Raw genomic sequence first — 27,387 nt, 5'->3', positions numbered from 1 at the left:
GAGTTAATTTGGTTTTATAAAAAAAAAGGCATGGTAATCTGGCAACAGAGTCCTTATCCTATTAGCAGCACAGTGGTAGCCAAGGGTCTCTGTCAGCTGAGCGAGACAGGAAATGAAACTACTGTTGCCCCCACCTGCCTGCAAGGCGTCTGATTTTACAAGGACCTTCTGGGATCAATTCAGGGTCAGCCTGGATGAGCCAGCAACAGCATGGCAGGAATCTTGTTCAGCTCCTCCTCATGAAGTGTCCAATGTAGGCAAGTCAGTTTCCCACAGGTGAGGAGCTTCCTGCCTCTTACAGGCTCAGGACCTGAGGCTTACCAGTCTCTGGGGGCTGAGCCACTGTCAAGAAATTGTCCTAGAAGGTACTGCTCAAATGCTACAGGCTCCACATGAGGTTATAAACACCTAAAAATGACAGGATACATCATAAGTTCAAAATAGTAGTGTTTGTTCTATCAGTTCTGAATGTTTGCAGAGAGAGGCAACTAGATTTATGTTGGAAAAGTGCAGTTTAAAGGAGCTGTGTTTTGTTTTGAAGTGATGAGCCTAAGAGAACCAGCAATACACTGCAAGTCTGAAGGTCAAGAAGTACTCTCTAAAAGGCATTTATTAGGGACTGTTTGCTCACTCCAAGTGCTTTTTCACTTACCACATGGCAATGTTTTTAATTTTGTGCTTTCAGGAGATAAATATATTGATAGGAAACTGAGACAAGATTGTTACATTATGGACTTTCTTGGATACAAGACACCAACCAACAGCATTGAAATCTACAATCTCATAAAAGATTCTTGTAAACATATACCATATTTCTCCTATAAGAGAAACTAAGAACTGTACCGTGAAGGCAAAATTTGTTTGCCTAGTTTCAGAGTTCCTTGGAATGAGTAATGTACCAGCAAGGTCAGTGAGCTGTCCAAGATATCTCTGGGTTTGACATGGCCCAGTGTGATTATATTAAAAACCTAAAGCCTCAATAACAAATGTCAAACTCCTTCCCCATGTTTGAGAACTGTACTATGGTTATGTATATTACATACACATTATAAATAAAAATTGTATAGACTGATAATTTTTCTTCCTAAAAATTGAGGATGACATTCTCAATTTGGGGGTGGAGGCAGGAAAAGTCCCCCCCCCAAAAAAAAAATCCTATTGTTGCTTTTACTCTCAAGTTCTTAAAATGCTAGCCAAACACTATTATCCAGTAACACTTTTTTTTCATTCTGTTAATTCTTAAATATGCATTCGAAGGCAAAAATGGAGGCTTCTATACTGTACAATATTAAATATCTACAATGTCATGGTTCCTTATTTTTAGGAGTGTGTTCCATAAGGAGTTACGCTATTAGAGATGGTTGTCACAAAACATGAACTCTTAAAAATTACTGATAAATTAATTTTCAATTCTCTGATTATATCCAACAGATACACGTTCTCATCATAAAATATACATTCTCTAGTAAGTTATTTTCATCCACAGCATATATAAATATGCAAACACAGGTGGTAAAAATCACTTTACTACCAAAGTACAAAAAACTGCTGAGAAACAAAACAAGATGTTGCAAGTATTAAGTAAAGAGTGACTCAAGTGTTCCACTTTAAAGTGGGGAACCACACAATTTGTGCTAAATAAAGGGAAATAATGTATTCAGAATATACTTCTTTGTACACTGTACTTGCTTATATTGGGTGAAGTAAGCAGTCATCACTGTTAATGTACTACTACTTTTCTCTACACTTCTTTTCTGCCAAGCAATGCAATATTTTGTGGTCAGTATGCCAAGATATTCCTATCATGTCCATTTCAAATAGTTATTTTCTAATCGCATTTTGCACCTTTAAAATATTCATTTGAACTTCATCTCAGGAGAACACAAAAAAGAATCAAAGGAGAAATCGCCTTGGTTCTGTTATAATCACATTGCCCTCCACAGCAGAAATCAGAGCACACTCTAATTTAGAGAGCCATCAAAGCCACTGGTGGGTAGGACACATCTTGGCTCATGTTAAAGGGGGCCAGTGTAGGTAGATTAACATTTAGGATAAAGGAAAGAATCACATCTTAAAATGCAGTAATTATCCATCCCATGTATGTGGAGAAGAAACAGCCATACGATCTGGTATTTTTGGCTGTTTTACAAGAGATGATGGATGTTGATTTACACTGAAAAGAACCTATAAAAAGCATATCTGTAGAAAGCTCTATTAAACAGTAAATATATCTTGGGCAATGATTCATTTAACTCCCCATTCTACATTGATAGATTTTCAAAGGTCTGAATTGTAGTGCTGAATTCTTGGTACATCTGATAAACACCATTATAATTGGAGAAGGGGGTTAATAACAGCTCAGTAACTTTCTGCAAATTCATGAAAAAAAAAAATAAAAAAGATATCCCTTTTTATTTAACAAACCTAAAAGCCAAGAAGATGAAGCTTGGGTGGGGACCAAGCAAAAATTGCACGCTGCTGCTGTATTACCAAATACCAAAAAGCGAATGTTCCAGCCAGGGAATGGATATACACGTAGATTCAAGTAAAACACTGATGGGGAAAAAGTCGTCTGGTTAGTGTTGTAGATCCACAACACTGGCTGCGTTTCCGACAAACATTTACAACACAATGAATAGTGAAGCCTAGATAACCTCAGTGCAAATAAGTCAGATCCAAATATGCCAGGGAAGGAAGCCTTTGGCGTTGAGTAGACGGCTCCACTGGACGAGTCCCAACTTGAAATTCAGACTAAGCACATGCATTAAGGCTGGGAGGAGGGATGCACCGAATGTTGTGAAGGGGCAGGCTGCGAGGTGGCTGCCGAGGGGATGGTGGGCTGCATGGGTGGCGGAGGTGGAGGTGGAGGCGGCTGGACTGGGGTCTGTGTGTTGGGAGACGGAGGCGGTGTGGGCCGTTTGAATTTGTCAGGACTGTTGCTTCTCCGTGGTGAAGGCCTCTGTGGAGAGGATAAGAACGGCAGGTGAGCCTGGGTGCACAGCTCATTTCCAGTAGAGCACGACTTGGGGTTGAGGCTAATAAAACACCAACCGGAAAAGACAAGAAACCAGTCATTTCCTTATATATCCCGAGTGGCTCCTGAATTGGCTATGAAAACTTAAAAAACAGCATTTACACCTACACCTATTTTTAAAAAAAAAAAAGCTATATAAGGCCGGGTGTGCTGGTGCACACCTGTAACTTCAGCACTCGGGAGGCAGAGGCAGGAAGAGATCACTGTGAGTTTGAAGCCAGCCTGGGTTACATACTGAGTTCAACTACACAGCGAGACCCTGTCTCAAAATAAATAAATAAATAAATAAATACAGCTACGTAAAATCATGACAAAGCTTGCCCTGACCAATCTCTTGGACACTTCAATGAAAGTTATAAAAACAGCTGTCATGTCAACCCCTTCAATTTTTGCTGCCAGTTGTATGTCCTCCGTTCCTTCTATCATTTCTATTATGTTTTCCATATTCTTAAGGCTGCGGCTCAAGAAAAAAGTTAATACTTTAACACAAAGTCCACCAGACTGGCAAAGATTTATTTTAGAGCAATTTTTCCACAGAAAATGATTACACTTTTCCCTCCTGGGAAGGAATTTAGTTTTAACACAAGAACTTTGTGTCAACTATTGGGAATTCTCCGTAGTGTCAAAGTAAATGGGGGGAGATGAGAAGAAAGGTACGTGTTCATGGGCATCAACCCCAGTCTCCCAAAGTGGAAAGTTCTGCTTCGTACCACACAGACACTCACTGTGATGCCATGGGATGTTCCCATGTGCTGCACGTGAAGCCCTGGGGAGTTGTAGTAAGACATTCCGGCTCTAGTCAATGACGTTGGAGGTGTGAAACCAACTGTGTGACTTGCATACGAGAGACCTGGAACAGGATAAAAAATGAACTATCATTTTTAACCCTGTTATCTAGTGCCTTCGGCAATGAAGGAGGTTTTAAAAGGCAGAAGTCCAAATCACCCACAAAAACAAAACAAAACAAAACAAAACAAACAAAACAAAACAAAAAACACAAAACCAAAAACAAAGCCAGGCAGGAAGAGTTAATGGGCTCATTGACTGGAACGTTGACTAATAAGTAACATTAAAGTCAAGCCCTAGGACATAGCAGAAAGCCCAAAAAAACCCACACATTCATAATCAGCTGATATATGGCAAGGACACTAAGAATACACTAAGAATGATCTCTTCCAAAAATTGTACTGGGAAAACGGGATACCCGTATGCAGAAGAATGAAATGCGACTCTTATGTTACACCACACACACAAAAACAGACTTAAATTAAAGACTTATGATTTAAAACTGTAAACATCCTAGAGGAAAGCAACCAACAGAGCAAGAAGGCAACCTGCAGAATTAGAGAAAATATTTGCACACGTGCATCTGATAAGAGATTAATATCTGAGATATGAAGAAGTTCATATGGCAGTAAAGATAAAACAAAAAACAAAAAACAAAAATTTTAACTCATTAAAAAAATGAACAAAGGTGGCTATGTATAGCACAATGGTAGAGTGCTTGCCTAGCACATGAAAAGCCCCAGGTCTGATCTCTAGTCCCACTTATAACAACAAAAGCAATAAAAACAGCAAAAGACTTGAATAGGCATTTCTCCTAGAACATACACACATGGCTTACAGGCAAGTGAAAAGATGACATCACGAATCACCAGGGAAATGCAAATCAGAACCACAATGAGACATCCAGACTCTCCTGGAAAATAATGGCTATTTTTTTTTAGCAAAAGATTAAATGTCAGCAAACATGTAGAGAAATTGGAATCTTTGTATGTTGTTGGTGGAAACGCAAAATGGAGTGGCCAGTATGTAGTATAGTGTGGACACGCCTCCCAGAATTAAAATAGAACTACTATATAAACTAGCAATCCTACTTGTGGGTATTTATCCGTAAGACCGAACATCAGGATCTCTTAGAGGTATTTGCTCACTCATGTGTACTGGTATTATTCATGATAGCCAACATGTGGAAACAACCTACTTGTCCATCAGTGAATGAGTGGATGAAGAAAAAGGTGAAATGCATACACAATGGAATAATCTTTTTAAAATCCCGCCATGAGGAGCAATGACATGATGAACCTGGAGGACATTATGCTAAGGGCGATGAGAGCTGCAGAAGGACAAAGACCACATGGTCCCACTTACATACAGAATCAAACAGTTCAATGCATAGACACGGAGAGCAGGACGGTGGTCACTGGTAGGGACTGGGTAGGAAGAGAAGAAAGGGGATAACTGCTATTCAAGAGGCATAAAGATGGTACTAAGCAATGAATACGCTGCTGTAAAACACTGCCTCTGGTTAACAATACATACTGTATTGTACACTTAAAAATTCAAGAGGGCAGATCACACGTTGTGTTCTTACCACAATCTTATAACAAAAACAAAAACAAAAAGCCCCCCAAAAACAAAAAACAAACTCAAGCCATTGAAGCCATGCTAGGACTTCAACTGAGATGTAAGAAAAAAATAGGAAGATCTGAGAGAAGAGAATTAAGGGGAGAGCCAAATGGGGGTTAAAATCAGATATAAGAAAAGGAGAAGAAAACATATATCAACAATTAGACAGGATCTGAGTGTGTGTGTGTGTGTGTGTGTGTGTGTGTGCGCGCGGGCGCGCGTGCTGCAATAGCAAACAAAACTACTGAGAACTCTGTAACCTGAAAATATTCAATATAGGGAACAAAAGCCTATATGGAAATTAGTATGCTCGTGCTTTTTGAAAGAAAGTGACATTTAAGGAAAAATCAACCACAGCCCATTACAATGTTCTACATAATCTTCATGTAGGACCCTATGAAGAATCTGCGCTTTAAAAGTACACACATCTGGACTCATCTTATAATTAGATAGGTCTAGGCTGGGGGACAAGCAGCCATATTTTGAAAACATCCCCAAGAGGACCTTCGCCCACATGCAGTCTAAGCAGCCCTGATCTTTAAAGAGTTAGCCCTGAAAGGTTCACTGGTTGGACCATCACTTAATTATCATTGCATGCATCCAATGGTTTTCATATCTCTGAGCTTCCCACACCTAACAGGAAAGCTAACACATGGTAGATTCCATGTGAATAAAGTGAAAATAGAAACAAAGGAGAAATGTGGGTGAGTTTGAATAGGAACTTCCTAAGATCAGCCATTCTGTACCTATGACTGGCTATTAGATGCTAAGCCATATTAACCCTACTTACTGCTTTTCTGATTTACTTGAAAACAGGAAACTTTCCTGACCTTTTTTTGTTTTTTGTTTTTTTGCTTTCATGAAAGGTATTCAGTCACTGTTATGGCTTGTATCGAGATGTTCCCCCAAAGCCTCAGTCATAGGTGGGGTTTTTTGGAGGTGGCAGGATCTAGAGTGTGTGATGCTGGGATCAAGGATGTGCTGTTGGGATTGATTCATGGCACGCTACTAGGATTAAGGCTGCTCTACCCTGAGTGTGAGTGCTACTTGCCCAAAGCATGCTAGTCTGGATAATATATAAGGAACAGAAAGAGGGTCATTGCTTGTTGCTTGGCTTCTTTACTACTTTGCTGCCTTCTGCCCACCATGAACTACTTCTCTGCAATGCCCTTCTGCCATGCCACCTGCCCTGGAGGCAGCCAACTATGAACTGAAACCTCTACAAACTGTAAGGTAATAAACCTTTCCTCCTTTAATTTAGGGTATTCGGCATTTTGTCTCAGCAAAGAGAAAAGTGACTCAGACAGCCACCAAGCCTTCTCCTTTAGCTGTCCTATCACACAGGTCTTTTCTTTGCCTTCAATGTCCAATGATAAGGGTTTGTTTTATTCCTCAATTTGGTTATCAACTGGTGATGCCCTCTGTTTAACATATTTCCATTTCCAATCATGTATTTTTCAGTCACATGAACAAAATGGAATTCAGAGGCAAAACACAAGTCTTTTGGAGTTGAGTGATCACTTAATATGATGTTTACTAGTATCACCAGGGCATTATTCAGCTGAGAAATGGAAGCTTTAAATAGCTTTGGGGATGAAAACCCTAATTCTATTTCTCATGAAAGTGATGAACTTAAGATAAAAGCTATAAAAAACTTTTATTCTCAAAGAGAACTCAAGAGCTTCAAGTCTTTAAAAAAACAAAAAACTCCAACTATTTTCTGGTATTACTGGGCAAATTTCTCTGAAAAGTAGTCATGTCTGTATTAAGCCTCCAATGAAGAACTTTCAAAGATTTTTTATTGCCTACCTTACAAAATTCTAGTCTTAGGCTGCTATGAAAGACTTCTGCATTTAGCTCTAAACTGTATTCTGATGTTCTAGGTCAGTGGTTCTCAACAGTGAGCCTCAAAGTCCCGCTCAACTTACTCCACACCAAATGAATGGGCTCAGGGGAACTGGGCTCCAAGGGAGACAGGAGATTCCCAGCAATCATACCACTCCCCACTCAGAACTGTCTGTCCATCCTGTGCCCTGGAAATGTCTCCTCTTTCTTGCTTCTTCCTTCCTGCAGTGTCAGTCGGCACCTGACCCATGCTCTGAATAGGCAGAGACCCAGCTGCTGGATTATCTTGCATCTTAACTCCAAGCTTGGCAGTAAGCAATAACGCACGATTTAGTTTGCCTGTTGTGCTTTAAATTCCTTGAATAGCAAATGGGGCTACCAAAGGAAGCTACCTCACAAGATTACTTAAGGATGAGTTTTTATCTCTACCCAGGCCTGTTGTTGATGAAAAGCTCCTAGAGGTCAGAGAACATATCTTACTAATGTTTGTTTGCTCTTAAATTCTAATAATCACACATCTTGCTCTCTGGTTCAGAAACAGAACAAAGGACAAAAATAAATAGCACTTATGTTGAAATTCCTAAACTATAAACACTGGCTCACTAAATAGAATAGTTAGGCACAGCTTAAGGATGGGAATACATTCTGAGAAATGTGTCCTTAGGCAATTTCATTATAGTGCAAACATCTCAGAGTGTGCTGATACAAACTAAGGAAGCATAACCTCTCTAGGTGATACCTTTGTATATGTGGTCCATCATTGAGAGAACATCGTTATTCTGAACCTTACTGTATTTCTTTCATTGCTCAAATTGTTCTAAATTTGGTGTTTGAGAGCTCCCACATTCATCTGATGTATCCACATCATTTTGTTTTGTGAGCACTTTATTGCTTTTTTTATACTAGAAGATGTCTCAAAGCTAAAAACATCCATCTCTCCAAATAATCTAAGTTCTTCTTAATGGAGACTAGAATTAGAAACCAAGATCTGGGTGCTGGATATGTTCATTATTATTGGATGTAGACCTTATTACTGCCTCTTGCTAATCTAAATACATCAACACAAGATAATTGGGATTAGTCTTTCTTTAAGTTATATAAATAATGGACAATTGCAAAACTAACTGTTAAAAATTAACAACCAGCCTATATAAGTCCACATTTATCAAGAGTATCACTCATAAGCTTTAAGGTATATCTTTAGATTAAAAAATGTTAAAAAAAAGATGCAAAAACTTCAAAAAGTTGGTGAAAATGGAAGTTTCCTAATGTTAACTATTAAAAAGAAGGGAGGAAGAAAAGCCAAAATATTTAAAATGGAAATGAAAAGTATGCAAACATATTCCTCCTAAGGAAGTGAATCAATATTCTTAATACTAAGAACCACAAATTCTTCCAATAAAGACTAAAGTGAAAAGAAAATTGGAATATTTAAGTTTTGCTGATTTACTATATATAGCACTGCAATATATCAGATTAGAATGGAGTAATTCTGTTGCCAAGTAGAAGATAAAAATCGGCTTTGCTGATATAGAATTTAAAACAGAATAAAAATATTGTTAGTCGAGCTAAAAGAAAAGAAAATATGGTGGTACTTTTTACACAATTTAAAGGAAAACCAAATAGCTTATCTATCCAAATAACCACCACATTTGATGTAGGTCCCATTACAGGGAAGATACAGCAAGTCAAAATTATGCAAACAGGTATGGTTTTCTGCAGAGTATTTGTTCTCATAGAAGTAATATTCTGAACCAAGATCTGACATTTGTTTTTCTTTTTTTTTGATGTCTGCCAACATTCTTTTTAATCAGTTTCTTTAGGTTTAAATAAATCAAATGGGATATTAAATTATACTTACTATAAATCAGTAACCTTATCATCTACAAAATAACCCTCCATCTTGCTTCTTCCCAACTCCTGCCTTTCTTTTACATCAATAAATCAGAAGGCAAAAAAGGCCTTTATCATGATAATGAATCCCAAGTGCTATTTTGGGAAAATGAGAGGCAGCTAGGATTAGCAGCCTCTGGAGAGAGTTAAGACCCCTGGCAAGTACAGGAACAAACTCAGAAACATCATTTTTGCAAGAACAAGGGGCAGTGATCACTCTGTTCATCCATGACAAAACATCCTTTCGGCCTGCAATCAGTCCCTTTCTCCTGTCTGATGTTATACTGTAAAGAGGCCTATGCTAGACTTGTCTTTTTGTTTTCTCCTCTTTAAAGAATTCTTTTAAAAAGTCACAGCAGCATAGTGCTAAAACCAAAGCACCCAGCCGTTTCCATCTCATCCTTGACGGAAGGAACATTATAGCACCATCTCCTCTCCATCCACCTCCGGTGTGCCCCTCATTTTGATTTTTATGACAGACAAAAAGCAACCTTTAGGCTGCTGCCCCTCAAGACAGTCACCTCACTCATTGGTACCGTGAAACTCCTTCTCCATCCCCTACCCACCCCCAGCTCTGTTTAAAACCTGTTCATCAGCAGACACAAGAACATCGGTCTCATCATTTTGGTCATGAGACGCAATCCTTTGGCAGCTACCCTCTCTTCTCTCCCCCGCCTGTTTGTCATCCATCCCCTTGTCTGCTTCCTCTTCTCCCTTGCTGGATCATTTACTGCCCTCCTGACCCCGAGAGCCCCACACAGGGCTGGCACTGAGCCAGGGACCCTGGGGAGAGTGCTTTCCGGGTCAGATGAAGACAAGCATGCCTTCACGGGAAAGTCATCCAAGAGCAAAGCCAGAAGCAACCGCCAGGCAGAAGTTCATTCCCACTTCAATGGCCAGCCACTGGGGGCCAAGTCTCACATATCATGGGAAATATGAGGAGGCAGCTCATGCTAAGAACAGAGGCTCTGGACACAGCGATGCTCTGCCTTGCCACTTCCTGACAAGAGACCTCTGAATCACTGCTTTCTCAATTTTAACATGGGAAAAAATCCCTACCTTAATTAAGGATAAGAATAAGTGTACTTACAACGGTATAGGGAAGGTGGGATGGGTAGGGGAAAGGTAGTAAGGGAAAAGAAAAGAATGTGAGAGAATGAAAAGATGAAAATAAAGTGTTTGTAGATGGGGAAGGGAGGAGGGGGTGAAGGGAGGGCAGGGACAAGGGGAAAAAATGAGAACCAAGACCTGTCATGTAGAGGTACAAGATCCCAACAATGAATGTAATTGTACTGTATCCCTAAAATGTACCAATAAACTCTATTAAAGCTGAAAAAATAAAAAAAAGAATAAGTGTACTTAGAATATAGCAACACAGTACCCAAAAGCCAAGCTATAAGGCATCTTTGAAATTTACCCAAGGGTTTCATCTAAGTACTAAGATTTAACATCCTAGTCAAAGATGGCCCTCCTAAAGTATTTTAGAAACAAATTCCCTTAAAGCAAAATTAAAAAAAATTTTTTTAAATAAAAAACACCAGCTGGTGTAACAGTCCTTGTGCTGAAATTTTTCAATGTAAGTCGAGTCTTAACAGTGATTTGTTTTGCACATGACCATGACCCCCATTAATAAGACTTATTATGTTGTAGAAGGGCACATGGCAGGGCTGCCTGCTAAACCTACTGGAAGTCATGTGCTGAGGTTGCCGAAGACATACTCACCAGGTGATATAGGCCTGCTCGAACTTGGAGAAGGTGTGTAAGGGATTGGGCTAGACACAGTGCGAGGTCTTAATCCTTGTGCAGACATCTCATTAAAATACCTAAAAAGAGAAGGAGATTATCAGAACTATCTGCATTGATATAGGTCACAAGAGAATTCATATGTGAAAGTATTTGGAGTTTTCATCTTCAGGGAAAAATCCTGAATGTCTGGAGAGTGATGCCATAGCTAGGATTATCTGTAACATGGACTCCTGAGTCACACTGCTCCATTGTTTGGCAAAACTCACTCTCTACTAGGGGTGGTGAACCTTTGGCACATGTGCTGCAGTGGGCTGTTTGTATCACTGAAAGCTCTAAAAGGTTTGCCATCACTGCTGTATAATGACACGGGGTAGAGAATCCAGGATGTCCTAGGCTAGGTCACATAGCTAATGCTATTCAACAGAAGACAGGTCTTTTCTCCAGTACACCACAGCAATGCCAAAATCCACTTCCATTACTGCAAAAATCTCAAAGACTTGTTTGAATGGCTACTTCTGCATTATGACGTGAAACTCAAAACCAAGCAATTCATTGGAAAATTGTCATCAAATAAGGTTTAAAGGTACATATGGCCATGAACTGAATGTCATCTGTTTACAATACGTCTTGTTTACTTAACAAGTAGTCCCACGTTAGAATGTAATAGAAGACTTGAGAACCAAGCACACTCAATAGGTCATGCTCAGCTATACCATGCTGAGTCTGACTTATTTCTCAATTCGAAAGTCACATCAGACCCGAGAATGCTGATATGTGATCGCTGGGAACATCAGCTTGCACTTTGCCAACCAAGCAGAGTGCTGATGAGGAGAAATTTCTGCTTGAGAGACTTCCTGATAACCATCCTTCAGGAGTTTTGCAGCCACAAGTGTGTGCACCTTGACCCAAGGCAGCTCTCAGCCCTGGCACTGAGTCAGCTCACACAAGCACGGCCATTTCTATGAAGGCTGACGGGGTTCAACAAAATAAGGCTCCTTATTTTGACACACACCTCACCTAGGTGCACTTAACCCTCGGCCTTCTTTAGAGCAGCCCACCACAGTGACACAAGATGGGACCTTTCTTTGCATTCCACATCCAAGTAGGCAGCTAAAGTCACCTCTTGTGATCCTAAGTGTCAGACCCTTCTTCCAAATGCGATCCCTGCAACATTTATTTCCTCAGTCCACACTATAGCTGTTGTAGAAGTGAAGACTCCCCTATGCTTTCACCAGATTTAACACGGGACTAGACAAATCCGAGGGCAAATACAAACCCCATGTGTTTCCCTGTCCATCAAATCATTTTTAGAATGGCATCTTTCCCCCTTCTGTTTCTGTTTAAGAAGAGCATTCAATCTTCTGCATTTATTTTGAACATCTATATTAATGTGGCCCTATACACCATCACAGAAAATGTGCCGTGTGCTTAAGTCATCTTCTTCCACGTCGAACGGGATGTGAGAAAAAGTCTCTTGTGGCCGGGTTTCTGTTTTTGTTTGCAAGACTCATGGGGCACGTGCACACCTTTCATCATCCATTTCTAGGCTGGACTCGCTCTCGGAGAGCTGTCGGCAGAGGGCTTCTCTTCGCTCCATCTCCCTCTGCAGCTTCCTCTGCAGCCTCAAGTTTTCTTCCCTCATGTGACGCTCCTCCTCCAGGTACTGAGCCATTTTCTCTGAATCTGAAAAGTCAGAGTTCAAAATTAAACCATGTTCGGTGGACCCAGTAGCCACATCTAAAGTTAAGGACTCTAATGCAGCCCATAAGGGGCATGGCAACTACGGCGAGATGCTCTTTCTCACTCCCACAGACACAGATGAGGCCTGGATTTAAAGTATCCCAAGCATCAAAGCTCAGCAATGACTTACTTTTAGAAAATATGAAAGGCACTGCTGGGAGGTTAGACAGCGTCTTCCCAATCGCTGGCCTTCTAAGGTGCTTTAGGTGCAAGAGGAAATGGAGCAATCACAGCCATGACTGGATTTCGTGGCTATCAGAGCTCTTCCCTCCAGTGCTCCAGCCAGGAGAGGAGGTACCCAGTTGGGCAAAGAAATTCTGCCCACAAGCTTTCCCCTAATGTGGCTGCCTCTCCCCCTCCAGATACTGTGGGTCACCTCTGGGACCTGTCTTACACTTGTTAGTTAGCACACATCCCATGCATCGTGGCGTGGCCACACTCAGCAGCCATGTGCCAGAGAACACAAGGTAATGGTTAACATTCTTTTCTATAAAAATAGCAAGTGACATAGTAGACAAGAAAACCAGAGATTAATACTGCAAATATGCCTCCTTTGTGGTGTATGGGACACTAATGCCCTGACTCACATGCAGCCCAAGTCAGATAGTGGGTGAAGCCCTAAGCATAGCACAGCTGGCAGCTCTCGGGCTGGTGTCTTGCTTATGAGGAACACCACATCCTCAAGAGCTGCCCCACATATCCAGCTCAGCTCCAGAACCTGTCTCTGGGGCAGGGGTGTAGCTTCTGCTATAGACAATGGACCCAAGCTGAGCTACTCAGATTCTTTCTCCAGGATTAGAAATCTTCATGAGGCTCTGGAATCTAACTTCCACCAAATTCCTCTACCCTACTGAGGTTATTCTTCATAGGACTGTGCAGCACTCTCCAGCCCCCTTCTAATAAAAGATGTAAACTGCACCTTCCCCTCCTTTCTGGTTCACCTCAGACAGAACCTGCTGTTACGAAGTTATCAGAATAACCTTGATATAAAACTCAGTATCTACTCGTTCTTCTTGCTTCTTTTCTTCCCCGCCTTCGTCAATGAACTTGTGAAAAGTAAAATCTCCATACACTTATCTCTTCTGAAAAACAGCTACAAATTCTGAGAGATCACGTGCACATCTAAGACAGTTTCCTATTGGCTGCTGCTCTGTATGACTAGCCCTGTCCAAAATTAAAAAGGAACTAAAAGCCACACAGACCATTTTTCTCCCACAAGCTGACCCTACTTCAATTCCCAATACTCATCAAATTAGTTTCAGTTTTAAGCAACTCTTTGAAGATCTAGCATTTCAGCAAATAATGACTTTTGATGTTAACTGTTCAATGATTTCTAAGAACACACCATCCTAGAATATATAGTTATTTGATGTTCTTATTTTAGAAAAACAAAATACCAACATTATTAAATACTATTATGTACACTAAACACTAAATCCCCTTTTTTTTCAATATAGCCAGAAACCCTGCTGCCTAAGCCAGATGCAAATATCTCTTTAATTGAAGGCAAGCTGGGAAAAATATTTACAAAGTGCACTTTTAATAGGAACAATTTAAATCATTTCTTCACAAAAATGCAAGCACACAGAATTTTTCACTTAGCACTACAGGAAGCATTAAATTGGCCCTTAGCATAAAACTAGAAGGGTGATTGTCAGAGCCAAGTCAAGTTTCTCTTCCATAAATAGGAAAGTTTTGCAGAATTGAAGGTCCAGGGATCTCTGAACAAAAACTTATGGGGAAGAACGTCTTTGAAAGAAAATGGTAATCCATTAGCATCTGAGAAGTCAGCAGGGGACTCCTGAAATAACAACCAATAGCGGGGGATGTAGCTCATTGGTGCTGTGCCTGCCTGGCAAGCACATGATCCTGAGTTCCATCCCTGGTACTTAAAAAAAAACAAAACTATAGATAAGAATGCCATTGGAAGTGAGGAGTGGAAGATTTCCTGGGAATTCAGCAATTAACCCAGAAGCCAAGACGCAGAGAAGAATCCAGACCGAACTCCTCCAGGTGTCAAGGATCCTGACAGATGGCTGGCAGCATGGCACTCCTCGGGTGCCCTCTGCTGGCACACTGCCCAGTGGACTTAACCTGAAGGAGTCATTCTCTTCCTCCTTTCATACAGGGCTCCCTAGTCCTTGGAAGCGGGTATGTGTGTGTCACAATTTCTGTTTCCCCCATCTTCTGCTCCCCTCCTCAAATTTAGTCAAACATAGCAACAACTGAAGGTGACTCCCAGACACACTTCATAGCAAGACTCCCCAAGGTTCTAAAGGCGGCCTGTACATTTTGCACTTCCTTTCGAGTTTATGGGTAGAATTAGGAAGGCCTAGACCTTAACCAAGTCAATTAAATCAGAATCCCTGAGGATGAGGCCTCATCCTCATTTACCACTGGTAAATTCAACTCCTCAGCATACTTAATGCTCAACCAGAATTGAGGTTTACCGAGAAAGATGTTCAAGTTCCTGTGCAGTGGAGCCTGGAGGAGGTGGGGTCAATTGCCACAACCACATCCAAAGGATGCACAGGTCATGTGACGTAGGAGGACGAGGCAGATGCTAGGAACAGACATTAGCTCATCCTCTAAGCCTAATCAGAACCAACTGTAGGCAGCTCAGTGCCACTTGCTGCTGCTTTATCTTTCTCTGTCCTTGCAAAGTCAAAACAGTACTTAGAGATGCTTACCAAACCGTGCCACCAGGAGCAAAAGTGAAAATGAAAAAACCTCCCCAAGTTTCTTATAAAACAACCAAGTATAAATGAAAAAGAAAAAAGCAAACCAACAGCCCTGGAAAGAGTTCAGAAAGGCGCTAAAAGACATTTGTCTATCTAACACAGGAAAAAACAAAAACAAAACTCAAAGAGACTAAGATAATTAGTATTTGACAACTCTTTGATTTATCTCACTTGTTTTCATGGAACATAACTTGCAATTATCAACCTGAGACATACATTAGAATGACTTATATTAAAAACAACACAAATTCAGAAGACCACAAGCCTGTATGGTATTAGCAGTGGCAGGTCCACATACTAATCTCTAACACCTGCAAATGCTACTACTTCACCCAACAAAAAGGACTCTGTTCATTTGACTAAGTTAAGATTTTGAGATGCAGAGATTAAGGTATCCAGGTGGATCCAATATGTAAGGGTCCAAGGGAGAGGAATCATTGAGAAAATCACACATGAGCCTACATCACGGCCCACACCTGGTGTCTCAGCTACTCAAGAGGTTGAGGCAGAAGGATTGCAAGTCAGAGGTCACCCTGCATAACTTAGAGGGACCCGGGCCACGGAGTTAGCTCAGGGCACTGCGCCTGCCTTGCAAGTTCAAGGTCCCGAGTTCAATCCTGGTACTCCCCCCACCCAAAAGAGGAAATAACTGGGAGACCTATCTTAAAATGAAAAATAAAAACTTCTGGGGGCATCGCTCAGTGGTACAGCACCCTGAGTCCCAACCCCAGCACTTCCTGCTCCCCCCCAACACATGCACAAAAGGAGATGTGATAAGGAAGCAGAGAGGATAGTGTGGTCATGTCAGAATCCTCTGGAAGTTGGAAAAAACAGGGGTTTCAGACCCTCTCCTGAGCCTTCTAAAGGAACTCGGCCATACTGACATTTTGATGGTGGCCTCGTGAAACTTCTGGCAGACTTCTGGCCTCCAGGGCTATAAAATAATAAATCTGTATTGATTGGAGCCATTTTTTGTGTGGATTCATTGTAGCAGAAATAGGAAACTAATCCACCATACTTTTCAAAGCTTCTGGGGATGACCTTGATACACCATTCCACATGCATCACTGAACCAGAACTTGTCTCTGCAATCAACTTCAGAGACCAAATATAAAGATGGGAACCTCTGAAGTTGTGAATTTATGTTACCTCTGACCCAGTATATCTGTCTGGGATCTATGCTAAAAATGTTCATATACAGGTACAAAACACACACACAGAAACACTCCCTACACTTGTGGCATGACCAACGAAAGCGCCCATTGGTATGGGACAACTCATGATATATCCATAGAACTGAATATTATGCAGCCTTTAATAAGGCAACTTTGTATGCACCAGGAGGAAAAAAACTTCTGAGAGGGGAAACAACCTTTCCATTTGGAATTGGGCAATTATGGGTTAACTGTGCTATTAGGCAGCTATGGGTTTTCTAGGTAACCATGCTCTTTGTGAAATGCACCTGAGTAACCATGACAACTTCTGTAATCTGTCACCAAGGGAGCATAACAGGCTCAGAAAGTCCTGCCAGAGCTCTTTGCTCTTCCCCCCTGATGTTTTGCTTTGTGTAAATCCTGCTTGCTATATTCCCAGGGAAATGCCAATAAAATTAAGCCAAGTAGATGTAAAATGGGGCATATAAAAGAAGAACAAACTTCTATTTGGGGTTCACAGGGTGACATGAGTCCCTTCTGAGTCACTGGCTAATAAAGCCATTGTTGTTCCTATCTCTGCATTCAAGTCCTCTGTCTGGGAATCCCCCACAGTTCCCTGCTGCACTTCAAGCTATAAAAAATGAAAATAGGCACAAAAGAGTATGTTCCCTGTGCCACTCTTTGTATAAGTGACTTTTATACTTATATAAGGGGAGATGAAAATATACAGTAAATGCTTAAATTAGAAAAAAATCTATTTAGTAAAAGGTACACTGCCATTATTCCTACACAAAATACCACACACACACACACACACACACACACACACACACTTTGAACACACTGATCTCATTATTCTTGGCACTTTTTCTAGACGTCCTCTTCTGTGAGTGTCTTTACAAGGCATGATCAAAAATATGATGAATGTTGCTGCTGAACGCCACGTGACAGGAAAAGCAGGTTTATAAACCTGTGACAATACAGATTCTCAGATTCTCTATTGGCTGTTGCCAGAGTCAAAATGATCAAGAAAGGGGAACATTTTGAGTTGATTTAGGACACTCAGGCAGCTACAAAAGCACCTAGGAAAGGACTTCCAGGACTGCTGCAGAAAGTGACAAAATGATAGGGTGAGTGTCTGAAGTCCGGAGGGATACTTTGAGGGGAATTAGGAGCAATGTGTCTTTCACTGTTATAATGTTTTCTTAAATGTAAAGTCAACTTTTCAATCATGTCCATGTGCATCCTCTAAAAGAACACAGGAAAGATATGTAACTGTGAGAACCGGTTAGGTAGGGACCAGGGGATGAGAGACAGACTTACATTTTGACTGCATACCTTTCACTGTTATTTGATCAGCAAGGTAAATTTGAGCAGTCAAATAAGAATAGGGAGACCCAGGAAAATGCAGGGACATAATTAAGTATTCAGAAATCTTGTTCCTTTGATTTCTAACTGAACATTAACTTAATATTAACATTAAAAAATATTGGAAAAATATTAAGCAAGCATTTATTCTTTAAATACCATGAACAAATTAAAGTGACTAAAGTTAGGGCTGGGCACAGTGACACATGCCCACAATACAAGCATTCAGGAAGGCTGAGGCAGGGGGATCTCAAATTCGAGGCAAACCTAGACAATTTGTTGAAATTTACTCTTAAAATTTAAAAAAAAATAAATAAATTTTTTTTAAAGAGCTGTAGGTTTAGCTCAGTGCAAAGGCCCTGGGTTTCATTCCCAGTACTGAACCAAAACAAACAAACAAATAAATAATCCTAAATTTAGTAATAAGGATGGTAATCAGTCTATTTTCTACCTTGAGATTCCAAAAGTGCACTGAAGCCCTGGGCACTGTTTGGTTAAGCACAATCCTTGACTGAACATGAGGGCAAAGATGAAAAATATTACCTATGATTCTAGTCCCTCCTGAATTATCTTCTGAAAGTATTCTACAGTCACATCTGCTACTATACTATTTTTTTCAAATCTCTTCCAGGATGATAGTAAAGGTACGTACACATTCGTCAGTAATAAAATACACTACGAGTTTGATTAAGGCAAATTCACTGGTAAATAGGAGTAATACCATATATTAATTCAACAGACAGAAAACTCAGAGAACCCGAAGGCTACATACGCTGTAACTGAGCGGCTCTCAGTTGCTTCTTCAGCCGCTCCACCTCATTCTTTAAGAACCTGATGTGTCGCATCATGTTTTCCGGAGAATCAATCTCCATGGAGATATCCCTAGGCGATGGTGGAGCAGACACGGGCTGGTCTAATTTCTCCTGCAAGATTCTTCAATGAGAAGAAAATTTCCAATAATGAAACACAGTTTGCCTTTAAAAGACAAAATAAAATTCTGGCTGCAATGTTTCTTTTAATAGCAAGCTCTGGTTATTCTCCAGCATTCACATGGTTGCTTAACTCCTCTGCCCATTTTTACACCACTTTCTGGTCAGCCTTAGTCAGTATCTCAGGTCAAAAAGCAGAACTAAACAATCAAATCTCATTCTTGTCTTTTTCTCTTAATATTGGGTTGTGACTATTGTGCCAGGAATACTTTTAAAGTGTTAGATTTAGGGCATGGAAATAGTACAGGAGTACCTCAATGCTTTTGGTCAAACTTATGAAACACTATGAATTTCTTTAGAGGGTGAAATCATATAAAGAAATTCAACTTCTAAATTCCTCAAGCAAAATCAATGTCTAGGCCATGGCAAACTGGACAAAGGACCCTTGGCTTCTGGCCACAGCAAAGGTAAAAAAATTAAGAACCAAACCAACATTATTTGTTTAATAATCAGTGATACCACCTTATACAGAAATTATCATTAGGTTGAAGCACAGAAAATTCAATAGCTTTTGACCTACAGAATGATTATGTCAAATCTCTCCACTTGGTACGAATATATGTAAAACTTCCTACTGTACTCTATAAAAGAAGACTGACCCACAACAGATTTTTAACCCCTTTCTATATACTGCAGGCATGTCTCGGGTTTATTTTTAGCTTTTTATCCTTTGAGTTTGTACAAGTGCACATTGTAAATTACCTCTTGGCCTACCCTTATTTGAAAAACTAGCATGTTAAAATACTGGTTAACATCCCTACATTTGTTGTATAAAGTGACTTTTTGATTTTTTATAATTTATTACTGCTACAAAATGCAAAATATAGCTGATTCAAGCAAAGCTTGAATGTTTCTTGTAGACATGTTGCTAATTTTCTTTTCTTAAAACTGTGTGTCATGTATTTTATAAACTGAGAGATGAACTAAAAATAATTTATAAATGCCCATTCAAGCCCTATTTATGGCAGAAATACTTTGAGTAGCAAACAAAAGACTCTGAGGAAGTGAACTAATACACATTTTCCCCAAAACTTTACTTTTTACCTACATGCACATTTCATATTAGACAAAACCTTCCTGCCATTTATACATGTCCTGTCCCACTCATCCTCAAAGTATAAAGTGATTAAAAATGAGAGCTTAAGTGTCTTGCAGACATGAATTTAAGAAACATTTGTTGTTGAATGACATTTCACATGTCCAAATACTTTTTAAAAATCTTCACCTTATGCAGAGATATTTCCTGACACTGTAGTATATTTTAAAATGGTAGTTTTCTATTAAAATCTCAGCCTTTCCAATCCAATAAATTCTAGAGATGTATAAGAACAGCACAGACTACATCATAACTACTTTAGAAATCAGCTGAGGAAAGCAGTTGAAAAAAGGTGAAAAGTTGAAACTACAACTGCTCTTGAAAACAACAGCATCGTGATTAATTTTGTCATTGCCTTGTGACACCAAATAAAGAGAAATTCTACTGACAAAGTAAGAAAGCAAAAGCATAACAAGTGACCAATATGGGGAGAATTCAGAAGGCCAACGTGTTCTTCCTTTGGCAAATTAAAATGATATACGTTGCCCAAGGAGTTAAAACGGCCCACTGCTATCCCTTGGTCACACCCAGAAAGACACTCTAGAGACACACAAAACCCACACCAAGGACCAAGCACAAACAAACCGCTTTTCAGCTTCAAGTTTATCCATCCTTTTCCAGAGACGATTAACTAGTGCTTCTTGTTCTTGCTCCAATGTATTTTCAAGATCAATCTTCTCTCGTCTCAACTAAAGGAAGGAAGAAAAAAAGTTTTACTGAGAAAGGTAGGCCACTGAAATTTTGTTCCTGATTTTCTGGATTGAACAATTAGGATTCCCACTTGGAGAAAACTGTAAAGACACGACTGATCTTCCAGAACAGATGCATTCAGTACGTCTAGTTTTTAAACTTTAATCAAGAAAACCACAACTCGTTCATTTTTAGAGTTAATGCTTAATTATAATCTGGTATATGAAATGTATTTGTTCTTTCAGCATTTATCAAGGCATATGAACAGTCTTCCTTTGAGTTCGGGGAAGTTCTGTTTACTAGTTATACCCGGACTTTTCACATTTGTTCCTTAGTTCTGCATATAACTCAATGTTAAATCAGAGATACAAAGAACTATAAAAGGCCTGGAAACAAGCTCTACATACTAGCCACTGGAAACATGAGTGTGTATTAAAACACAAAAACAAAAAGATGACAAACACCAAATTCACTATACCGGTTACTCCAAGGATTTAGGCAAGGAGGGAAATTAATTTGGAGGAGGGTATGAAGTTGGGAAGCATATTTCAAGCTGTATTCTATTCCATAAAATGAAGCAAACTAGGAGGCAAATTCATTTAGTCTAGCAATACTAAAATAAATAAATAAATACTTAGAATAATACAATAATTACTGAGAATAATGTCAGGCCCTGGGGAAGAGGGATGTTGCAATGAACTATGGAATCTGAAATCCTGCCCTAATGGAATTTCACTTTAGTGGAGATCAAAATAGCAAGTTAAGCGAGGATATACACATCAAAGACATGGAGAAAATAAGCTGGTAAAATAGCTGTAGAAATAACTGGCCATTTGAATAAAGTATTTCCTATAACTTTTGGAACAAGTGCAAATCAGCAGCCAAGGCAATACATTAGAAAGGACATCTGTAACTGTACTTCTATCTCTCTCAGAAAGGCAGTAAAATGAGGTAATTATCACAGATCTCGAGACAAATGCATGGAGTGAAATCCAAGATCCATCAGTTGCTAGTTAGAAGACTTTGGGAAAATTTCTGCACACAACTTCTTCATTTATAAAATAAAGGTCAAAGATAATGTCTTGCTCACTGGGTTACTGTGAGTCATAGCAGAGCAAACTCATTCAACTTATTAATTACTGGTTGGCCTTTAAAAGGTGCTCAATACTTGTTGGCTACAACAATTGCAGCTTGGGTGATCTGTTTTGTTCTAGCACTCTAAGAGCCGCAGGAGCCTCAATTCTTGGCTGTCTTGTTCACGATGTACCCTCAGTGCTTAGAACAACTCCTGGCAAATTACAGTCCAACAATAAACATCGGAGGCTTGTTGGACAACTGAATGAGCCAAGATCCAACAGCAGTGAGGTGAAAACAGAGTGCAAAATACTGTTTCGCTGGTGGAAAGTGACTCTGAAGAACAGTTCAAGGGTAAGAAGTGATGAGGAGGCAGAGGAATAGGTCAAAAGCATTTTGTGCTGTGAAGTTGGAGCTGGCTACCATGCAAACAAACATTCCCCAGAATGTAAAAGCAGCTGTGCTACGTCTAGCAAAGAGGAGAAAGTCTGAATACCTTGGAGAACTCCCACTAAATATTGTGTTTCTGTGTGTTCATCACACTTTTGGCCGAAGCACAATCTGTAGGTATTTCTTTAGAGGAATACAATTTCAAGGCATTTTACCCTTTACAGACCCTGCAGTACTGTTTACCAAAAGTGAGAAGTCTTACAGGAGGTAGTTGGTAAATAAGAAAAAATAAATAAATTCAAGGCATCATGTTGCAGTACCGTGTGTAGCAGAGAAATGTACACCAAATTCCTTGTAATCATGTAGTGCTAATCTCCAATTCCGAAAAAGTCCAATCAAGAAAAACCTTTCTTTACCTATGTGTGAAATGCTAAGCATTTAAGGTTTAAGTAGCTCAGTTCCCTGCCCTAACCCTCAGCATCCTCACCTATGGACCAAGAAGGTTGACCTAGATGTCCTCTGTTTTCCCTTCCTAGTCTACTCGTTCTGTCACTTTCTGCCCATGCCCGCACTCTGAACTGGTTCAGACACAGATTTTATAACCATGAGCAGCAAGACAGATCACCTAAATCGACCCTTCCATTTTACAGGGAGAAGAAATCGTGAGCCTGCGAGGCGATGTGACCGGGCCAATGTGACACTACTCACGTGAGCCCAGACACTGGTCACGATGGCAGCCAACACTACTGGGTCCTCTTCGATAAGCAAATGCAGAGGACCCAGAAGGAAAGGAGGATTTGGGGGAAAGCTGTGGCTTAAGTCCTTTGTCAACAATAGGGAGCCTCTTACCGCCAAAAGAGAGTACCAGGAAACAGCTGAGAATGGAAAGATCCAGCTCTTACTCCTCCTACTGCCTACCTTAGCAAGCCAGGGTTTCCTGATCCCAATTCACTCTAATTTATTGTCAGAAAGCAGACAAGGGGGGAGGCCAAGATCAGCAGCTTGGATTCTCAAGTATTTAATTATATACGCTGACAGTGCTGGAGGATTTTACACTGTCTTTAACCTCAAAAAGATCAGGGTCTCTTGTTTTTTGTTTTGTTTCGTTTTCTTTCCAGTTTTAAGTATCCCAATTTGTCAATATTACTAAGGAGCTCTCACTGGCAATAAAGGCAGAAAAATTAGAAGGACTCATTGACTACTTGAGGAATTTCCACTAAATTATTATTATTATTATTAGTCCCAGTGATCTAACTTGGGCCCTTGCACTTGCAAGGCAGGTGGTGGAATCACTGAGCCAAATCCCCAGCCCTCCACTAAATTTTTATTTATATTTCCTCATTGAGTTTACTGGTACATTTTGGGTATACAGTACAGTTACATACATTATTGCGATCTTGTACCTTTACATGACAGGACTTGGTTCTCATTTTTTCCCCTTGTCCCTGCCCTCCCTTCACCCCCTCCTCCCCTTCCCGTTTACAAACACTTTATTTCCATTTTTTCATTTTCTCATATTTGTTTCTTTTCCCTTATTCCCTTTCCCCTACCCTTCCCACTTCCCCTACGCCTTTAGCCCTTTCTTCCTATTTTCCATTGTCATTATCTCATTAGGACCTTATGTACTATGACAGTTTATTCACACCAGAGACACTATTCGGTATTGACACACGCGTGACCTATTTCACTTAGGAGTTCATCCTCAGTATGGAGTTGTCCCACCACCGCTGCCTGCTCACCTAATTTCACGTCATATATGTTCAGGGCCCAACTATATGTTGGTTCTGCCAACTCAGTGGATTTTCAGTGCTTGCTTTGTCCCAGTCATTTATGATCTTACAATATATGTTAGGTTTCCAGAGTAAGAAGTTGGAAATTCTTCCCTGAGATGAACACATCAGCCCAGTGATGCAGCTCTTTTAATATGCTGGTTTGTCTTAAATGTCCCCATCTCTCTCCCAGTTTTTTTTTCTTTAATTCAGCTTTCACACAAGTACAAACTAGTACTATTAGTCAAATATCTAACATTCAGGCTAACCCAGGCCCTCCTGACTTATTGTTCTGTAAGTACCCAACACCAACAACTGTTGTAAGTACCAACAGCTGATGTGCAGAATATTTATTTGCAAGACTACCTTCTAATTCAGTTCAATGGACTGCCAAAGTCTTGGTTAAGAGCCCTACTTCTTATTGTAAGTTAATTAACTTCAGGCCAAGACATATTATGTTCCCAAAATAAATGTAGAACTTCAATAAACTTAGTTTATAAAAATACCCATGGCTCATTTGAATTCACAGCCTGTCCTCCCCTCATCTTTGTGGTACGCAGGTGCTGACCACCAGGTAAGAAGCATAAAAGGGAGAAGCAGCCAAGCAACAGCTCCAGGTGCTGCCAAATTTCTTTCTCACTATTCTATTTTCTCATTTAAAGAGGACTCTGATGCTAGAGTGAGGATGGGGGAAAAGAAATACTTGACCAAAAAAGTCTGATAAGAACCACTCAAAGTGCTGACCTGGAGGTATACCAGAATTACTTGGGAAAATAAAAGTATAATATTCAGAAAAACGACAACATTCAAACAAGAAAAATGAGCACAGTGTTTTGTTTCCTACCACAAGAGCAGAGATGACAAAAGATCTTGGCCAAATCCCATCCTACTTTCATATACATCTGGAGTAATCTTAAGTTTTGCAACAACATTGAAAAGTAACAAAGAGGACTTTTGAGAAGACTATAGAAATACTCTGCATCATGTTCAACTGGCACAAAAATAGCTGACAACAACGCATAGTGGGCCAAACCCTTCACAAACTAAAGCAATGGAGAAAAGTCAAAGAAAACGCAAGCTCTGCCTATGTTGGCTTCTGCTAAGGCAAACGGTATTTTTCTCAGAATTCTCCTCCGAGGCTGGAAGGCATCTGACCCTTGCCTTTGGGAAGAAATCCTTTTTCAACAAGCCAAGCAGCCAACTGGTACTGCAGACGCATCAAAGCAGGTGTTCACAGATCAGAGTGGCTCAAGGTCCTTTTCTGATTAACTAAGAACAAGTTCTAGGGCGTCCCCATGGCTTATGCAAAGGGACAGTGGAAATCTGCCAATGATGAGAAAGAAAAGGGGGGTGCGGAAGGACAGTCACTTTCAAATCTAGGAGGTTAAAATTACCACGGAAAATAAATTTATCTGTGTACAGCAGAAATACACAAAGAACAAGATGCCAAAAAACTCAGGAAGAACTATACAGTAAGATTAAATATGGCTGTCTGTTGAAGGTAATGCTGCTCATTAATCTGCCTATTTTTTCCTTCCCCAATCAATCTTTTAATGGACATCTAGTATTTTTATAACAGAAAAAAAAACAAAAAAAACTAAAGACATCCCATCTTAGAAATCTGACAGCTTCCTAATATATGTGATAGTATACTCATTAATATTGATTCTTTAGTGGGACATTCATTTATATAATATTAAATATCAAAGAAGCCACTTGATTCTTAGAAGGATAAATAATAAAGAAGGTGCAGCTATCTGAAAGATTCAACAATTTTCCAGATAGCCCAGAATTAGCATTCTTTATATAGTTACATATTTTTTTCTTCTCAAAAACTGTGAGAATTTGTTCTTTGAAGTGTTAGATTTGTTCTTTGAAACTGGCATAACTTCAGGATATATAAGTATTTCATTATTATGTAAAAATGACACTGCTTAATAGTTTGCCCGCTCAATAAATTTTGCTTTTGTTCAATAATGTTGAGAAATGAAGAATTTTGTGAAACAGACACACTTTTAATTACACAGACTGATATGGTTTCTGGACCTATTTCTTTAATTGGACATCAATGTACTTTTATAAAATTTTATATAATGGGCTCATAATTCTGTGGGATTTTTTTTTTTAACCAAAAAGCATTGATAAAAGCAGATTTCAAAGTACTGACTACACATCCTTTTCTCGATCAAGAGCTCAGTGGAGAAGTCCTTGGGGAAGAAGTCACACCTACAACCTTCAAACAAACACACTATTCCCATCAGCCCATTATGCAAATAAGGTTTTAAAAGAAAATAACAGGGACTTGGGGATGTAGCTCAGTAGTAGACTGCTTGCTTAACATGCGTAAGGCCTTGTGTTCAGTAACGAGCACCACAGAAAAAGAAAGCAAGAAACTTCTGCTGATACAGGTATTTGATTATCTCAAATAGAAGTTTCTTGATAAAATCAATTATTTCTTGTCTTTACCACATTCATCCAACTGTCTGAGGTGAAGATGCTGAGTTTAGCCATTCATTCATTTGCTCTGCTAAGGAGAATCCTTTTTATAAGTCCTCACCCTATTCTCATTCTAGCTCTGAGGAAATGGATTGTGCATTTCCAAACTACAAGCAACTAGAACATTTCAGTATCACATTTCTAGATTTTACTGCCCTCACTACAGCAGTTCAAATCCATCCAACTTCATGGGCAAGGTCTCCATGCTCTGTGCACAAGCAGAAAATGCTCACTGTTGGACAATGACCAGGTGCCTCTCCTTTCACACGGGAATTACATCTTGAACTTTTCCCTCCCATCATATAATCATCTGCACAAACTGACCTAAAAGTGACCTAAGGCTTCAAAACAAAGCCTGACAAGATGGAACACAGTGAGTTTGTGCGCCTCGTTGGAACATAAATGCACTGGGGAGTGGGGTGGTGGTTCTGGCTAAACATTTTGCAGACTTATTTGTGTCACCAGGCAGAGCTCAGGGTCTACTTTCACAACCTTGAGCTTGGACCTCTCAGCTGGCTTCGTGATATCCCAGTGGTCCCAGAATTACCAAACAAATCAAATCATCTAACAGCCAGCCTGCTGAGGCTTCTTCGCTGATCCTGGTTTGCCTATTTTCAGGGCCAAAAATCCCATTTATTTTTCATCTATGACCTGTGTGTTGTTTCTCATCTCTCTTGAATAAGCCATAGGAGGGACTCTTGTACACAAGTTTCTCAGGAAACCTAACTATCCTCAAGGATTTGCTCTAATCCAATTCCCACCCCACCAATGTCAGGGTTTACTATGATTATGTCTGCTTGTGCTCCAGTGCAGCTTATCTAAAGGAGCACACAGGCTCTGATATGTCATTAAAAAAATAAAAAGGGCAGCAAGCTACATATACACTTTTTTTTTTTTTTTTTTTTTTTTTTAAGGAGAAGGACAAAGGGGAAGATGTAGAAAAAACACCAATA

At 39.8% G+C, this 27,387-nt stretch overlaps 1 protein-coding gene across 1 annotated transcript in view; it reads right to left on the bottom strand.

Moving 5' to 3' along the window:
- Positions 1-1,317: 1,317 nt before the first annotated feature.
- The window catches only part of Ccdc6 (coiled-coil domain containing 6), a 52,403-nt gene continuing 26,333 nt past the window's right edge, over positions 1,318-27,387 (bottom strand). The window contains exons 4-9 of the mRNA XM_010603361.1: positions 20,601-20,704; positions 18,703-18,863; positions 12,454-12,610; positions 10,904-11,004; positions 3,760-3,884; positions 1,318-2,959 (exon numbers count right to left, since the gene is read on the bottom strand). Of these exons, the coding sequence (XP_010601663.1) occupies positions 2,765-2,959; positions 3,760-3,884; positions 10,904-11,004; positions 12,454-12,610; positions 18,703-18,863; positions 20,601-20,704 (843 nt within the window). The 3' untranslated portion in view covers positions 1,318-2,764. The remainder of the gene's footprint in view (positions 2,960-3,759; positions 3,885-10,903; positions 11,005-12,453; positions 12,611-18,702; positions 18,864-20,600; positions 20,705-27,387) is intronic.

Source organism: Fukomys damarensis, unplaced genomic scaffold, assembly GCF_012274545.1.
Source record: "Fukomys damarensis isolate Sample0158 unplaced genomic scaffold, DMR_v1.0_HiC HiC_scaffold_20, whole genome shotgun sequence".
NCBI lineage: Eukaryota > Metazoa > Chordata > Mammalia > Rodentia > Bathyergidae > Fukomys > Fukomys damarensis.
This window is presented reverse-complemented; position numbering and strand designations above follow the sequence as displayed.